Here is an 18489-nt window from a genome sequence, read left to right on the forward strand (position 1 = left end):
GCTAGGGCATGTCTGCTGTCCTGAGCCCCAGAGCCTTTGCGCTTACCCCTTCATTGGCCCACCCATGTGCTATAACCTAGCATTTCTACTTCCTCCATCCCTACCTCCCCCTAGGTTCAGCTTTCAAGGTTGCTGTTCACCTGGCTTTCTTTGAGTCATGCTGCCTCAAACCCCAAAATACGCCCAAGGCACCCACTTTTGTCCATCTCTACAATGCCCTCACTCTCACTTTTATGACCATGGCCAAGTCTCGTTGCTTCTGATCTATTTTCCATGGAATTTCTATGTCTTTGGGGTTTTTTGGGGGGGTTGATTAGTTTGGGGGGGGGATGTTGTTTTAAGTGTTTAAGACAGGGTTTTCTTTGCCTTGGCTGTCCTGGAACTCACTCTGTAGACCATGCTGGCCTCAAACTGGGATCCACCTGCTACTGCCTTCTGCGTGTCAGGATTAAAGGCATGCCCCCACACCAAAGAAAATGTCTTAAGTCTGTGTTACTCCAGGCTGTTCTTAGAAAGCTCTTCCCCTGATCTATCCCTGACTGCCTCACCCTACCTAATACACTGGCCAGAGACTTTTTCCTGCCCCAGGACCTTTGCACTGGTGGCTCCAAGCCTAGCATTTTCACAGGTAACCACAGGCCTGTGCATGCATTCTTACAGGGGCCCTTCCTAACCAGCAGCCTGCAAGTGCTCCCCCTTTCCTGCCATTTATCAATTCAAGATGCCTACCTTGTTAGAGTTATCTATTCCTTTCCATGCCTTGTTCATGTTATCCCTAGTGCTTAATGGGAATTCACAAGTGCCTGTTGGATAAATAAATCCAGCAGTGAGCAACAAACACCACATAGCTGTGTTAGGGGACTTTGGGGAGGTGGCTAAGCCACTCTGATCAGCCTCCAGGAGGATGAGCTACAAGTCCTGGACCACAAGATGCTCTGTGGAATGTAGCTTAGAAACATTCCAGTACCCAGAGCTGTCATGGAGACCAGGCTTTCACAGAAACACATGGATTCCCCAGGGCAGGGGTGACAGGAAAACATTGTCCCTGGCCATACCCAAACAGAAGAGCCATCAGATAGTCAATCTGAAACTGGATTTGAAGATTGAGAGCTATGTCTTGGGCTCTCAGAGCTTAGAGTAGACCCCCTCCCCTGATCTGGTAGGGCTCCTAGAGATCTCAGTTCAGTGCCAGATACCTAGTTTAGAAAAAGATGTCACAGGGCAACCACATTTTGCCTTTCCTACTGGGCTGCTTCCCTTCTGAGAACACTTCCAGAGCCCCACTTTATGAACATCACAGCCAGAGCCCACCTCCTCTATCCAAGATCAAGGAAAGGCAGCATCCCTGGGTGTGATCCTTTGCTGAGACCGATACCCAGAACTGCCCCCTCCCTACTCAATCTCAGGAAACAGACTCTATTCTGAAGCTCAAGCTAGACTGAGGACACAGACTATAGAGTCCTCATGGCCCCCCGGAAGCAATCCTAGCATCTGACCTCTTCAGAAAAATAGCAAAGGCTAAGTTCTTACAACCTTCAGGCACCAAACTGCTGTTTGCTTCCTACTCTGCCTCTTTGAGCAAGTCTACATGGGCCCAGAAGCCTGGCCCTCTACAGAGTAGGGCGTGACTCCCTGGGAGCCCATGTGGGTGGGCACTTGAATAGTCAGCATAGCACATTGCATGAAGCAAACACCCAACTTTATTACTGCCTTTTCCCATATAGATGAAAAAGTGCCCTTCCTCACTAGTTCAAGGTTCTGGTTCCCCTCCTATCCCCAAGCAGGGCTCCCCTGGCCTCCCAACAGGCTCCTGGAGAATGAAGGGCTCTTGGCTCAGACCCTAGCACCTACATGCTTTGTTTTTAGAAGAAACCTCATGGAAGATCAAGAAGGAGTGTGGCATGGCCGAAAGACAAGTAATGTGATATCTGCTCCTCAGTGGCTTCTATTTGAGCACCTTTTGGGCAAAACAAACAGTGATCTGATGTGGGACTAAGATTCAAGGCTGTTGTCCAGGGACTGGTGGTGTTGCCAAGGCCTCTACCTTGCAGAGCTGGTAAGAAGCTGTCTCTTTAGCCCAGCTTAGCAGAACAAAGTGGGCTCTTTGCCTCCTGGAGAGCAGGGCTCAACCCCAGGGTTTCAGAACATCTTTAGAGCCAGGCATCATGGACAGCAGGATATTGAGGGTCCCAGCCACAGGGCTTCCCACTGAGGTCCATGCCTAAGACAGCACTTGAATCCATGCTTAGAGCTAGTTCTCAGTTGTAGAACTTCCAGAGGCCTTCAGGGCTGAAACCTTGCTCTTGACAGCTGCTCGCAGGATCCTGTCTTCATGCCAAGCATCTTCCAAGGCTAGGGCTCAAGCCAAGAAAAGCCCCCGAGGCCTCTCTATCCCTAAGAAAACTCTGCAGAGATGGGGGTGTTGTGGGGGAGAGACCAAGGGAGTGACCTGGGCCTCCAAGAATAGTCAGTGCAGGGGACAAGACAGGGGTGATGCTCAGAGGGGCCAAGGACTAGATGACCTAGCTGCTCTGAACAGAATATACCTTCTCCACTTGGGGACAGAAGTCTACAGGCTCAACCTCTGGGCACCTCTCTAACGTGACTTCCAGTTGCACAGCCTCCTGGAAGCAGAGCTGGCCTCTCAAAGGCATCTTGGATAGGTGCTGGCTTGTCTCTGGCTTCTGGAAACGGATCAGGAGGTGCCGTGGGTGCCTGAGCTGGCTGGAACTGCTCTAGAGAAATGCCGTCTGCACCTGCTCCAGGCCCTGATTTGGAAGCAGCAGCAGCTGGCATCTGAGGTGGTCTTGCAGAGGCTTGCACACTGAATGTGCTCTGAGCAGGATGCTCCCATCCTTGCTGGCTGTCCACAAGCCCAGCAATACCCTGGCCTCCGGTCTTGGAGCCACTAGGGGCAGAGCTTCCAGATTCCTCTGACAGTGCCTCCAGAAGTCTTTGTAGATGTGATATAGAGGCTGGAGTGAGGCTTTTCTCATCACTGTGGGCCTCGAACCCTAGAGCAGGAGAGAGCAGAAGTTAGGTCTCAGAACTGCAAAAGAAAGCATACAGTATGGCTGCAAGTATTAACGTTGGCTTTGGCTTTACTTAAGGGGCTATGGAGCCAGACTCACAGAGGTCTCCAATAGCCCACGAGGTCTCTACTAAGGCACAAACTATTACATTCCTACTGCATACCAGTACAACTGTTGGGTGTGACGGTCTGTGCCTGTATCTCTGTGCTTGAGAGACTGAAGCTGAAGAACTGGGAATTTGTGGTCAGCCTAGGTTACACAGAGAGACCATGTCTTGAAGACAAATAGGAACAGCCAAATCAACTGAGGTGTGTTATTCCTTCCTCATTTGGCCCCTCGGGTCACCACGAGAAGATGCTGCTGGTCTTTCTACCCACACTCCAGCAGCCCAGCTGGGCTTCTGTTAGCCCAACCGACCATACAGCCTTGTCCTAACACATCTGTCTTCAGCCACCCAGCACACACCTCCCACCCACACATCTTGAACATCTTCTGAGTCCATTTCTGTTCAGGCCAAGGGAGGAGATCAGAAGCTCCTGAGTGCTCTCTGGTCTGTGCACTGCCAGGAGGGGGAAGAACCTCTTTGCTTTGTCTTTGCTGCCACACCCAGACCTTGACCAGCACTATTTTGTACAACCCCACTGCTGCCTTGTGGTCTCATCTTTCCTGCTAGCATACTTCGATCATCAGAGTCCCATGACCCATCCATGCTGTCTCCTTTAACCAGTGGCCCTCCTGCTGCCCGATTCTGCTGATCTCACAGCTATGTCCTCTCCTCTGAACTACATCAGCACCAGAAACCACAGGAGTCCAAGCCTCCACTTCTAGCAATTCATTATCAAGCAGCAGTTTGTTGTCTACCTCAGTTGCCATCATCCCTCCACAGAGACCGTATCCCCAGCCACCTTCTGTCCCAAGTTCCTGCCACATCCCAGTCCCCAGCACCATCCTATGTCCTGCTGTTTCTACCAGGTTCAGCTACTACTTTGTAGGCCACGCTCCTCCCACTCTGTCAGCAGCTTCCCCTCACTGTGTGGAGCCAAGACTGTCTCCAGATCTGCACGTGGACCCAGGTCCACTCCTGTTGTCATCCTTCCCACTACGTCTATGTCTGACCCTCTCTCCTGCCTTTCTGACTGGCCTTCCTTTCTCTTCCAGGACCTGCCCACCTCTCTCCACTGTGTCATCAACACCCAAACATGTCAGTCTGTCCTTCACTGTGGCAGCCCGCCCTTGGGCCAGTTCCTCCCAATCCCAGCTCTGCTCTCCATGATCCTGAGAGCTCCAGGCTGACCTGCAATGCTCTCACATCTCATTCTCTAGTGCTAACAAAGAACTATGTAGTATTTGATTAACTAAAAGTTACACATACATATACACACACCCACACATACCCACACATATCCATACCCACCCCCACCCACATACATACATACACACACATATATACACATACACACACACACATACATACATACACACACCAGGGAAAGTGACATTAAGAGCGAAACTAAGCCAGGTGTGGTGGCACATGCCTCTAATTTCAGCACTGGTAAAGGTGGGTCAATCTCCGAGTTAGAGGCCAGTTTAGTCTATATGTTGAGTTCCAGCACAGCCACCACACATAGTGAGACCCTGACTCGGAATAAAAGGGAAGGGCATTGCTTTTCAAAGAATATTATCTAGGAAGTAAAAAATCAAGCACACAGACGTGAGGAAATATTTCCAAATGACATAACAAAGAAATACTAAGAATATTTTTTTAAACTCTTATCACTCAGCAAGGAAAACCCAATCCAACTGAGAATGAGACAAAGAATCTGTGTAGACATTTGTCTAAAATCAAAAGGGTATACAGAGGACCTGCCATCTCATAAAGAGGCTGGAGGTAGCTAGCCGTTAGAGGAATGCAAACCAGGGTGGCAATAGATATTTCCATTCCCACTGGGGATGCTCATAATCAAAAGCATAGACTACAAACCTCAGCAATTATGCAGAAAAGTCAGTATCACCATATATAGGTAATGGAGTTTTTAAGTGGATCAGCTGCTTTGGAAGACAGCCGAGTACAGAGTCACCATGGGGCCTAGAAATGTTATGCCTGGGACAGATACCGACATAATATATTCATAATGGTCCCAAAGCAGAAATAATTCAAATGTCCATCAAGCGGTGAAGAAGTGCGAATGTCATTCAGCAGAAGAGGAATGAAGTGCTCATAGGTACAATAATGCATGAATAGCAAAGGTTCTGTGGAGAGCAGTGAGCCAGACACAAAAGGCACGTGGCTCCATTTATATGACACGACTAGACAAGGTAAATCCACAGAGGCAGAAGGTAGATTACTGATTATCTAGGACTGGTAGGGAAAGGGGGTGAACTCAGGTGTAGATGACCTAGAAATAAAATCTGGGTCACAGGCACACAGCAGCTTCACTGGGTGTCACACTGTCTTCCAGAAGGGTTGCAGCTACTTATGGTCCTGTTGGTGGGGTACAGACATCTTTTGCCCTGTACCCTTTATGAGTATTTGATATTATCATCTCCAAGATAGTAGATGTATGCTAATTTATGGAGAGTGAATGTTGTAATTGCTTCAATCATTTGATTTCTTCCAAGGTGCTTATTAACCACCTCATGCATTTTTCTATCTGTATTTTGACTTTCTGTTTACAGCACTTTCATAATACTACTAGTTACATTCAGAGGCATCTCTACTTCATAGCTTGTATTTTAGATTTACTTGTGATGGCTCTTAACAGGGCTTACTATGGTTACTGTTGGATTTATTAATCTTTCTAGTTGTTAGGTTATTTGTGAAGAAATTTTTCCCCATCCCAATGTTATAGAGACATTTTGCTGTTTTCTTGCTAAACTTTTTACAGTTTCTCCACTCACAAATGAGTCTTTTATGTAATGCTGTGTGACAGTAGGTGCCTAGATACCTAGTTGTCTCAGAACCATCTAGAGCAGTGGCTCTCAACCTTCCCAATGCTTCCATCCTTTATTACAGTCCCTCCAACCATAACTTTTGTTTTGTTTTGTTTAAGACAGGGTTTCTCTGTGTAGTCCTGGCTGTCCTGGAACTCACTCTGTAGACCAGGCTGGCCTCGAACTCAGAAATCTGCCTGCTAAGTGCTGGGATTAAAGGCGTGGGCCACCACCACCCAGCCCCAACCATAACTTCAATTGCTACTTTGTAACTAATTTTGCTACTGTTATAAATTATAATGTAAATATTAGATATGTGATTCCTCTAAAAGGGTTGTTGGATCCCCAAAGGGGTTGAAACTCACAGATTGAGAGCCACAAGCTACCCTTTCTTTCATAATCAAGCCCCCACCCCTGAAGTTTTCACTTTTTTTGGAGACAGGTCTCATTACATAACTCTGGCTACCCAGAAACTCACTACGTAGACCAGACTTGTCTCCAGCTTACAGAGATCCACCTGCCTCTGCCTCTCCAGCACTGGATTGGATTAGAGCTGTGTACCACCATCCCTCCTAGGTTTTCATTTGAATAGATTCCATCTCAGAACTTTCCACTCTGTTCCCACAGACACTTATGTATCTCTACACCCATCCTCTGCACTTAGAGCCCTGTATTAAGAATGTAGACAGGTTTTTATACATTTTTGTACTTTACATATACAAAAGGACATTTTATAAACTTCTAACTAGCTAGGGCAGTCTTTCCATACCCCCTTTTGTGTTGTTGCTGGTTTTGATGATAGGTCTGTGCTGCCACACCAGGCCTCACCATTGCTTTACAGCAGGAATGTCTTGGCCACTGTCTTTCATCTCACATAAGTTGTTCTGCCATATTATCAAATTTGTTATGATTTTTAGTGTGAATTTTTAAAGATTTATTTTGTTTTTAAATATATGGAGGGGCATATGTACAGGTGAGTGCAGATGCCTGCTGAAGGCCCTGGGGTCACAGGTAGTAGTGAGCTGCCCAACATGGGTGCTGGGAACCAAAATCAGGAATGCTTGCCCTTAACCACTGAGCTATCTTTCCAGGCCCTTGAGTGTGAATTCATTGGATCTATAGATCAAACTGGGAAGGTTTAAGATTTTAAACACTGTCCTCTTATCTGTAGCTAGGACGTACACTTATTTAAGTGTGTCTGATACAGGTTGTCACTATGTAGGCCAGGTCACTTGTGACTGGCTCTCTCCCTCACTTCCAAGTGCTAGGATCACAGATGTGCATTACACCTGGCCAATTTTTTTAAATAAATATTTTCCCCTGGAGAGTTTTTACATATCTCTATCTCTTGTTCTTTGTGTTCTCATTTAAAGTTATTTTGAAGGTTTGTAGAAATATAATTTTTATTATCAGTCGAGTATACTGATATGTTAAAATTATCCTAGTCTTAATTTGTTCATTGATTTTGCCTGTTTCTGTATCATAATCTATGATTAGTAACAGTTGCTTCCTTTGCTTTTTGAGGCAGGGTTTCTCTGTATAAGCATGGCTGTCCTGGCACTCACTTCGGAGACCAGGCAGACCTCGAACTCAGATCCATCTGCATCTGCCTCCCAAATGCTAGGATTAAAGGCATATGTCACCACCACTAACCAGATTTTTTGCTTCCCTTCCAAGTGGAGACACTTCTGAGGATCTACCAAAACTTAGTATCTTTTCTTACATTATTATGGCAGTGGCTAAGTGTTGCAGAATATTAGATTACATGGTGAACCCTGAGATTGTGCTATTTACTGAAAAAAAAAAAATCTGCTTCTGCCTCACCCTTAGCACACCTTTAATTCCTCTGGCTGGAACACAGACATGCTCTTAGTAGGTTTGTAGAAGGAAGCACCCATCTTTGAAAGTGTTATCTAATTGAGTGGCAGACAAAGTGACAAATCAGAGAAGTATTTGAAAGAATAGGATATGCCTAATTCTTATGAGAGGAGAGAGGGGAGGGAAGCCACACAGTTAAAGAGAGAATAAGGTAGACACAGGTAAAAACAAAACAAGCCAGAAAATGAGAAGGAGCCTGAAGATTAGAACACATTGTGAAGGTTAGTATGAGGCCAAACAGAGCAATTTAGTCAGAGACCGAGAGAGGAGCCAGATCGAAATCAGTCAGCTTGGAGAGGAGTTTGAGCCAGAACAGCCGAGTTGAACCAGCCAGCCGCAGTTCAGAATTAGAAAGGGTGAACTTATTCAGCAGCAAGACTCAGAGGCTGAAAAGATTCTAGGCCTAGTTTAGATTGTTCTGAAGCTAGAAGCTTCCAGGACTAGGGACTGACTAGGTTAGCAGACTGAGGCAGTAAGCTTTGGAGATGACAATTACGTCAGGTGAATAAAAGGTACTTTTACAGCTAAAACCTCCATTTCAATACTGAATAGATGGATAATAGTGGAAAAACTTACCTTGATCCTAAGATTTATTAGTTTGTCATTAAAAATTATTTCTACTCTAAGTTTTGGTAGATGTCCATTATCTGGGTTATTTCTCTTTGCTAATAGGTTTAGTCTTTAGCGGGTATTAAGTCTCTTCAGATATGTTTCCAAATTCAGTAGTGAGGAATCATAGTGACTCAACCCACCTCTCCTTGCCTCTTCACCATCCCTTACATCTTTACCCTCACACATCAGCACCGTTCCCTAGATTAAGTCACTTACCTCTCCTGTGGGAGTCAGGGACACTTCGGCTGCAGTTATACAGCCTGCAGACCCGGGTGATATCTGAGGTACTCAGGTTCCATCGCTGGCCAATGTGAACACTGGAGGTCCAGAGTGGTATGATGGTGGGCTGCCCACGCCAGCTGAAGGCAAACCTGGAACCCAGGGGTGGGACCTGTGTTAGATCACAGTAGAGGAGCTGGCTAGGAGGGCAGTGTAAGGGTATGAGGAATGGGGGGTGGGCAAGAAGAGAGGGGGCAAAGGGGAGGGAGGGCCAAGAAGCAGGAGGAAGGGGTGGAGACAGCAAGGAGGGGGGGCAGAAGGCATGGGAAAGGGGACACGGGGGAAGGGAGTATGCTCACCTCCCATAATGCATCACTGATGAGTAGTCATAGGGAACTAACATATTGCTACTCCGAGACTTGATGAAGTTGATTTCAAAACCTTAAAGCACAGACACATACACCTTTGTAAATAGATAACAAGAAGACAGGCAGGGAAGAGCGGCGAGGAAGGGGAAGTGGAGCCACTCGTGAGAATCCACAACCTATGAGAGGAAGAGTCTGGCTCCCCTGGATGAACCTTTTTTTATCTGACCCTGTTTTCTGCATCTTTGCTACCCTTCTCTACTTGATCATGGAAATAACCCCGACCTGTACCGGGGTGCCTCATGGCCATGCAACCATAACCTCCAACAAGCTCACTCCACCTTTCTCCTCCCCGATTCACTTTGCATGGCACTATTCTTTGCAAACCTACAGCATCCACAAAGCTGGAGCTGCTGTGCCTTAGATACCGATACCCTGTCTACTCCTTGAGCTAGCTCTAAAGATGTGCTGTCCTCTCCATTCAGGATTCTGGTGCCTGACCCTTTGTGCCCAGTCCGTCTTCACCTTCCCATCTCAGACCACAAAGCTGCAGAGCTGGACCCCAGCAGTCCAATCATCCTAGTTACCCAGAATGCCCACTTCTCCCCTCCAGGCCAGTGAGGAAGGGAAGGTTGCTGCCTCCTCAGGGCTGCTGTTCCTTACATCTCTGTTGCCTGGCCCCTCCCCCCACCAGATCCAGCAGGCCGCAGCCACACTATTCTTCCCCAAAGCCATCAACAGCCTCTTTAATCAGAGCTCCCACAGAATACCATTGTTTTTCTTCAAAGACCCTTTATTTTAAAACATAAGTTTGAATAGGCAATATATTCCCCTAACTCAAAAACCAAGTTATTTAGCTGGGCATAGTACTGCACATATCTTTAATCTCAGCACTTGGGAGACAGAGGCAGGAGGATCTGTGAGTTCAAGGCCAGCCTGGTCTGCATAGTGAGTTCCAGGACATCTACTGCTACATAGTGAGACCTTGTCTCAAGAAAACAAAATAAAAACAAATGACAAGTATCTAGTGTGCACAATGGCCTGAGTGTAATCCCCAGTACCATGGAAATATAATATGCATTTATTAAAGATAACATACACAAATATTAAGATAGTATGAGTCTCCAACACCACCTGCTTCCTCTGAAGTTCTCCCTCTCAGTCCTTAAAGAATTACTGTGATTAGGTTTATGCCTTCACAGAGTTTATGCACATTAGTGACAATGGATCTCATTTTTCATATTTTCCCCATTAGGATAGCTGACCTTTTTTGTTGGTACTAGAATAGAAACCTAGTTACAAACCAGACAAGTGCTGTACCTCTTTGCTTCATCCCTAGCCCTAGATGGGTAGTGAGTTTGAGCCACTTTGTTAGAAAACAACACTAACCTCAAGAGCTGTTCAATTCTAATTCATGCTTTTACCTCAATCAATCCCCCCCCACCCTTTAACTTAAATAGGAATGTTTAATTTATTTTTTCTCTTTGCTTTTATGGGTACAGGTTTTGACAACCTCTGCACATCCCCTGAATCTACCTTTAGCCAGAGACCATTGGTTTTAAAATAGTGTTTTATGATTAAAGACAGAGTCTATGTATCCTAGGCTTCACACTCACGATCCTCAGCCTCCAGAGTGCTACATGGTTTTCTCTTCCTTTCCTTCCTTTTGAAAACCCCTGCAATTCCTTTCACCTCCAGAACTAGAATGATTTGACTCTAGCTCCCACTGGAGAGCAGTTTGGGGGTTGGTTGTTCATTGGCTTCTGCTCTGTCATGATCAGGATGTTAGCACTGTTTTTTCAAATCTAGTTTCTCACAGCCTGTCATCGGATAAGTGCTTACAAGCACCCAGGAGCATTTGGAAAGATCATGGTCACCTCCATCTCTACCCAACCAATCCTGTCCTCATGTGCTACCTAGTTACCTCAAAGCACATTCTCTGGGAGAAGTTTCACACTTTTCATCTGACCATCCCCAAAGTATCAGGAGAGGGTCCTCAGCAGTTCCCACTGGCAGGAGGCCTCTGCCTCCTCTGCACACCCAAACGCTGTGGGTCCTGTCCCTTCACAAGCACCCCTCCTGCTCAAGGCAGTTAACATTCTTGCCACTGAGCTCTTGAGTTCCACATACAGGCTTACACTGCGATCTGATACCTGTACAATGCCCAGAACACATGCTTCCTGTTGGCATCAGAGCTCCTCCTTATGTCAGCCTTTGCTCTGCCACTTCCAGGGAATTCTCTGAGCCACATGTCCATTGGTGCTATCTTGTACCCCCTCAGCCTTTCAGTATTGTCCCTTCCCTGACCCACGCATCTGAGCTGCCCCTCTGAATTTCTGTCTTGGCTCAGTGTTCCCAACTGACACACAACCCCTGCCCCAATAGCATCTGCAATGTGGGGGACAGCTCAGTCAGTGAGCCAAGACTCAAGACCCTACCAACCTCACATTCAGATGACTGACAATGGCAGAGAGAAGCAAGACATGAAGCAAATGGTTGATGTCCTTTCTTGGATACAACTATAGAGGCCCAGAGCAACAGCCACAGAGGACCACTCTCAAATACCAGAGGGGCATGAATCCCACTTGCCTCATGAGAAAGGGATAGACAGTGTGGGTGATGAACTCTACCAAGGGAGGTAAGCAACTCAACTCCAACCCTGGCCTGAGGCCTGTGTCCCTCAGGGTCCCCTGGGCCCAGCCTAGCCAGCTGACTTACCCGGGAGGATCTCATTCCAGTTGACTCGGATGTAGCGGTCCCGATCTGCCCGTGAATGCTCATGCCAGAAGCCAAGCACATGCATGAGCTCATGTAGGACAATGCCCCGGCCCTTCTGGAGACAAGTGGGTGCCAAGGACACCACCTGCATCCCTCCACTGCGTCCCACACCAGAGAAGCACCTGTAAGACCATGAGGGTTCACGCTGGAGTGGAGGTGAGCTAGCTGGGTGTACTGGCAGGTTTTGTGTGTCAACTTGACACAAGCAGAAGTTATCACAGAGAAAGGAACCTCCCTTGAGAAAATGCCTCCATGAGATCCAGCTATGAGGCATTTGCTCAATTAGTGACCAAGAGTGGGAGGGCCCATTGTGGGTGGTGCCATCCCTGGGCTGGTAGTCCTAGGTTCTATAAAAAAGCAAGGTGAGCAAGCCAGGGGAAGCAAGCCAGTAACTAACATCCCTTCATGGCCTCTGCATCAGCTCCTGCTTCCTGACCTGCTTGAGTTCCTGTCCTGAACTCCTTTGGTGATGAGCAGCAATGTGAAAGTGTAAGCTGAATAAACCCTTTCCTCCCCAACTTGCTTCTTGGTCATGATGTTTGTATAGGAATAGAAACCCTGACTAAGACACTGAGCATCAGGACAGACACTGCTTGTGCTCTAGGGGCTGGGATGGACAGTACAGATGGCCTGTCTCCATCCTAGACTCTACCCCCAGACTTTGTCCCATCTCCCAGGTTCCTTGACAGCTTGGCCTGTGAAGAAGCCTCAGCACTACATGCCAAAAGGTGGCACCTTACACTCACGCTCAATAGAAGCAGACCTATGTCATAAGCCCGAGTCACATACTTCATATACACCATGACAGGCCCCAGTGAAGGTAGAATGTAGGTATTATCACTACCCCTACCTCAGAAAGAAGGCAGAAGACGTTAAGATAGGGGACTTATCTAGATTCAAATGGCACATGAATGACAGATCCGAATGTAGGTGCCTTGAAGGTCCAGACCATGAATGACTCATTCAGGGGAGGCTGGTGTTGAACCCAAGAAAACAGGCCCAGAAACAGGCTTAGATTTGTGCACACTAAGGGATAAACAGAGAGTGATCTCTCCTCCCCCACCTCCAACACACACCACCCCCATCCACCAGGAGTACCTACCCTGCCATAGGAAGGATGGAAACAAAATCTCTCTGACCATGGTAGGCAACAAACCGGATGCATGTGAAACGTTCAAACTCAGCAAAGGCCTCCATAATGACCTGGCGGCTGGGTTCATCTGGGAAAGACACACCATGGTTGACTCCCTGCAGAGGTCCCACAGCTCTTGAGGAGCTTTGAAGTCCACATGGGGGCTGAGACCAGAACATGAAGCTCACCTTCCAACACGGTGTTCAGAGAGGACAATGTTGAAGAGGAGAGGAAGACTGAGCTGCAGAAAGGCCCTAGCTGTGTGACTACCTGGCTCAGAGGGGACTAGAGAGTTCCACCAGCATCTCCAGGATTTCAATACCCCCTCTCTCCCACAGCTCAGAATGCCCTGGGATAGGAGCTCTGCACAGCACTATTGGCTAAGAGCGGGGGTGTGGTTCTGCAGAAGGCGATGCATAATGCATAGGTGCTGCAGGAGCCCTGATGCGTAGGGAAGGAGGGTGGGAAGGCCCGCCTCAGCTCTCACTCACCATACTTGCTGGAAAGCAGGAAAGGGATCTCCACAATGCCACCAACACCCTTGGGCCATTTATTATTGGTCACTGACAACAATCGGAAGGGGCTCTGAGGAGAGAGGGCAACTCAGAGTTAATGGAGGACACAGGCCATCTAAGCTTCCTAATTCTCCAGGGTGCCATGCCCAAGTCTGCCAGGACTCTAAAGGTGTGAGAGACGGGACATGGGAGTGAGGAAACCATTAGAAGGGAGATGGAGGCATGGGAAGTCGATGGGCCAGCTGTGAGAATGCAGATGACAGAGGTCACAACTCATCCTATCAAATAGATAAAAGCACCTAAGGTTGGTACCCAGGAGGCCTGGCTCAGGAGGGCTCAGCCCTTCCCAAACACCTCCATGGAGCAGGAATATGGCAAAGCTTCCCCTAACATAATAGGAAGGGTCCTAATTCAGAGTGACAGTCTGACAATACTTCCCTCCCATCTTCCACTAACCAGAACTCTACAGTGTAGGCTTCTTGGCTATCAGAAAGCCCTGCACCTCTAGCCATCAACACTTGACTGTGCTCTATGGTTTCAAATGCCAGGTACATGTGAACACATCTCAAATGGATAACCTAAGCTCTCCTGTCTATGGACTGCAGCACAGCCTCAGTAGCCATCAGTCTCTGAACAAGTAAGATAGTCTTGCTTTCCACTGCTGACATAATCAGCAGCCCTCTGACACCTATGATGGCACTATCTCTCCTGACCAATGTGTCCTCTCTCTGAAACAAGTCATTTCCATTTCTATCAGCCTCCTCCCTTCCAACTCAGCCCTCTGTCCCCAGGCAAGATGGTCTCTCCATGTTACTCCTTATCCTGGGTTCCCTAAGAGGAATCTTGACAGCCATCCAGGGCTCACACATACACATATGCACAAGTTAATTGAGGCTCATGTTTGTTTTTGTTTTTCTATTTTTCAAGACAATGTTTCTCTGTGTAACCCCAGCTGTCTTGGAACTCATTATGCAGACCAGGAGGCCTCAAATTCAGAGATCCACCTGCCTCTGCCTCCCAAGTGCTGGGATTAAAGGCCAGCACTGCCACCACCAGACCTAAGTTTAAGTTTCTAGCCTCGCACTTTCTAAGCACTCTCCCTGGGCAGGGTGTCAATTGGAGCCCTCTTGGGCAGACTAAGTCATTTCAGCTGTCACCATTATCATATTCATAATGACCTTGAAAGTGGTACCTAGCCAGCCATACAAGCCAAAGATAGGCCCCAACTGTCAAGCACACATGACACCTAGAAGAGTTTCTGAGAGCTCTCACAGCCTTGAAGAGATGCTCACACCCCATGTGCATACTCACTGGCCGGATGATGTCCCCTTCTACCAGGAAGCTGCTTTCTGGGGTCTCCTCTGAAATGAGCCCTGGGAGGGAAAGGAAGAAGGGATGTGTAAGCCTTGACTTCCAGAACACAGGCTTGGACAGACCCAGAAATATATACCAGTGTCTGTATCTTCTACTTTGGGGCTAAACCATCATGAGCACCAAGGCTATGTGGCTTTGGGAAAGTGCAATAGCACTTGCTGAATCCCAGCCTGCAAAAGTGTGTGAGGTTCTCAGCCTGCTTGCATCCTTCCCCTGGTTTGTGAGGTTTTCAGCCTGCTTGCATCCTTCCCCTGGTTTGTGAGGTTCTCAGCCTGCTTGCATCCTTCCCCTGGTTAAATGCAGCCCATGGCTCCCTCAGCATGTGTGATCCAATCCCAACTCCAGGCCCCCTGCTCTCAGGATGCAGCCTCTTCTTCCATCCAGGCTCACTCCAGCCCACTCCCCAGAACATGTCCTGGTCTCTCCTGCCTTACCTTGCTCCCACCCACCACCTAGTTCCTATTATCTTTATTATATTCTGAACCCTTGAGGTAGCTAGGAACTGAAATTACAAGTCATAACCACAGAAGGGAGTTGAGGAAGGTGAATACTTCTTGTCTCAGTTTGCTTTGGCTTCTCATCTTCCTTTTATCAGGGAACCTTCTGCAGCTGACTGCTGGGAAGAGAAATCTCAGGAGGACCCATGAGGCAGTGAAGGAAGCCACAGAAGGCCTGAGAGGAATAGAGGAGCACTGCCTGATCCCATCATAACTTCTGACACAGACTAGACCCACCCCCTTGTGAGTCCTTAGGTAGGAAAAGTCACCCCAGGATCATCTGATCAAGGCTGCAGCCTGAAATCTAAAAGGCCATTCTCTAGGATCTGGTTCAGTTGTGTGGTCTTAGCCCTCAGAGCCATCATTCACAGCAGCTGCGGTTAGTGATGTTTCCAACAAGACATCAGCTAGGCAGGGACAGCTGTTAGCAACTACTGAGAGTCTTAGCATGGGAAAGTCTTTATGACTTTGAGAGTGAGTGCCAGGGAAGACTCTTGTTTCTGGCTTCCTCCAGAAGCCATATGACTGACCAAGGATTGGTGTCCATCTTCTAATCAGCTCACAGAGAAAGAGGGGAGCAGAGGTCGCCACCTACCCCAAGGCACGGTTACCTCTGTTCTGCCAACATTTCAATCCATGATGGCTCCAAGATCTGAATTCATTTGCATTGCCACCAACTTCAGCCCAATGTATCTGTTTTCCTCATGTCTGAGATCCTCAGACAGAGATGCCCTGAGCCTCAGACTTTTGTTCCTTAATAACCCACCCCACCTGACTAGGTCACACCTACACACCGTTCCTCACAGAGTGACTGGCATGTTTTCAAATATCTACTGATTATTTTGCTCAAGTCCCAGGCTGAGAGGACACCAATGCTCTCTTATCAGATAATTTTAAAGAAACTCGGTGTCTCGTAAAAATAACTAACCAGCAAAAGAATACAGAAAGACAGACTTTAGCATCTCCTCATGAAACTTGCATTTGTTTAGAAGTCCCTGCATATATGGGGACATTTCCTCTCAATCTTCTCCACAGGTCCACATCCAGCATGGCTTTTGGAGTATGGCCCTGAGCTCTCACCTTGGTTAATTGCAGGGATGTCCTTGTCCTGAGATATCCGGCTTCCCTCAGGAGTGAAGCCTTCTGGGACACTGGTACTGCAGACTCCTGAACATCTGGATGCTGAGGGTGCTCCCAGGCTCAAACCTGGCTCAGGCAGACAAGTGCAGACACAGAGATGCCCCCAGGGCTCCATTGTGAGAAAGGACAGCAGGACACCCGGAAGCTGATGGATTTGGGCAGCAAAACCCAGCCCCTTCCTGGAGAGGCCTCCCAGCAGGCATCCCTGAAGCCTGCCTGGCCATCTCACTCAGTCATACCTAGTGACAAGGTTTAGATGCCTTCAGTGAAGGAGGTCCCTTTAAGGGACTAACACTTGGCTCAGAAAGGCTAAGGCAGCTAATATGAGGCAGAAAAGAGGCACAGTGGACTTTAAATCTTGAGGTGGCACCAGATTAAGGACTAGCCTCAGACTCTTCTCTTGAATTTTTTTTTCTAAATTCAGACTAAGTGCCTGCTGCCCTAGGCAGGCTAGAACAGAGCCTCCACCTTAAAACAAGTCTGTATGCGGTAAGACGCTTGGCAATCTGCTCTTAGGTGGGCCCTCTCCTCCTCGCTCCCCAGGAGCTCACTGTAGGCACAGCCCTGCTGTGAAATTCAGTTAAGATTACTTTAAGCCACAGACTCAGCCTCTTCCCAATGACCCAGAGACTGGAGCCAGCTTACCTGGCAAGGAGAGTATAGTTAACATCCAAGGCCACAGGCTTCCCGTGCTACCCATGGTGAGTCCTCGCCGCCCTCTCAGCAAGCAATGCACAGGACTGTGCCAGGGAAGGAGCTCCTTCGCGCTACCACCCACCCCCTTTAATAGGGGCTTCTCCAGCCTGAACCTGCAGCCTCCCAACCAGCTCCACCTGCAGTTCCTCCCAACAACTGGCACCTGAAGACCTGCCCAGCCTTACTGAGGACCCTACCTGTCTCCAAGCATGAGCCTTCTGGGCCATAGTCCCACCTATCTTGACTGAAGTGGGTAAAAAAGTGGGCAGGGGACGACACAAAATAAACCCTTAAGATACCCTTTAGCCATGTAGCTTCCCTGAGATTCCCCCTCCTGCCACCAGAGGGCAGAGAAGCATTGCAGCTTCATGTAGCTCATGAGCTGGATTGAGATCCTAGCACTAAAAAGGGGCTTTTCCTGTCTCTCCCTAACACGGAAAATCTGCTGGAAAACTCAAGGCACCTCTCCACATGAGGTCACCACACCTGTATGAGCCTGCCTCTCTCTCTCTCTCTCTCTCTCTCTCTCTCTCTCTCTCTCTCCCTCTCCCTCCCCCCGTCCCTCCCCCGCCCACCCCTCTTTCCCCCTCCCCCCCCCCAACCCTCCCTCCCCAAGAGAGGGTCTCATTATGTACCTTTGGTTGGTTGACCTGGAACTCACTATGTAAACCAGGCTGGCCTCACTCAGAGAACTCTGCCTGCTGCCTGTCTCTCCCTCCTGAGTGCTGAGATTAAAGGCTTGTGACACTATGCCCAGCTATAAGCTTTTATTTCAGAGGCCATATAGGAAAGTACACAGTTACACAGACACAGGTTGCAGGACTCTGTGAAACTCCACACTGAACACCAGTGTCATCAGCACCCAGAGACACCTCCCGCAGCAGAGGGGACACTTTTGAACTCTCAGACTCTCATATGACTGTGGTCATTCCAATGCCATGGCCCACTGGCATAATCAGCCAGGGCTCCTTCCCATTTTGCTAATTCAAAATGCAAAGCTCCTGGACTTTCTTCCTGTCCTTTACATCCTGCCATCCAGAGACCCTGCCTGGATCGACAGCCTGGAACACACCAAGTCCATCCCATGTTCAGTGACGGAAGGCCAGAGCCAAAGGCACTGTTGTTCTCCACAAGGGCCTGTTGGCATTCTGCTGAGTCTGGGACTAGCATTCCTCAAGAAATAGAAGTCAGAGCCACACTGGGGGAGGGGGAGTATAAAAGCAGACACTACTACTGATGCCTGAGCTGAGTGTGGACTCTTCTATGCATCTGATGAATATGCTAATTAGCTCGACTGAAAGACTCATTCCTTCATAGCAC

The 18489-nt window shown here is 48.1% G+C and overlaps 1 protein-coding gene across 1 annotated transcript; it reads right to left on the reverse strand.

Annotated features, from left to right (window-relative positions):
• Positions 1–1677: 1677 nt before the first annotated feature.
• Positions 1678–17228, reverse strand: Astl (astacin like metalloendopeptidase). The gene is made up of 9 exons (XM_028756670.1): positions 17119–17228; positions 16414–16539; positions 14774–14835; positions 13439–13532; positions 12918–13035; positions 11756–11937; positions 9032–9113; positions 8670–8824; positions 1678–3014 (listed from the first exon to the last, which is right to left on the reverse strand). Exons 1-9 carry the CDS (start codon positions 17171–17173, stop codon positions 2578–2580), a joined length of 1311 nt encoding a protein of 436 aa, XP_028612503.1. The 5' UTR covers positions 17174–17228; the 3' UTR covers positions 1678–2577.
• Between the last annotated feature and the right edge of the window lie 1261 nt (positions 17229–18489).

This window comes from Grammomys surdaster, unplaced genomic scaffold, assembly GCF_004785775.1.
Source record: "Grammomys surdaster isolate TR1022 unplaced genomic scaffold, NIH_TR_1.0 129, whole genome shotgun sequence".
NCBI lineage: Eukaryota > Metazoa > Chordata > Mammalia > Rodentia > Muridae > Grammomys > Grammomys surdaster.

Coding starts and splice junctions, on each gene's coding strand:
- Astl (XM_028756670.1), bottom strand. CDS start 17,173: ATGGGTAGCACGGGAAGCCTGTGGCCTTGGATGTTAACTATACTCTCC. Junction 9,114..11,755: donor CTGGAATGAGATCCTCCCGG/GTAAGTCAGCTG, acceptor CTGTGCTTTAAG/GTTTTGAAATCAACTTCATC. Junction 8,825..9,031: donor TCAGTGATGCATTATGGGAG/GTGAGCATACTC, acceptor CCTGGGTTCCAG/GTTTGCCTTCAGCTGGCGTG.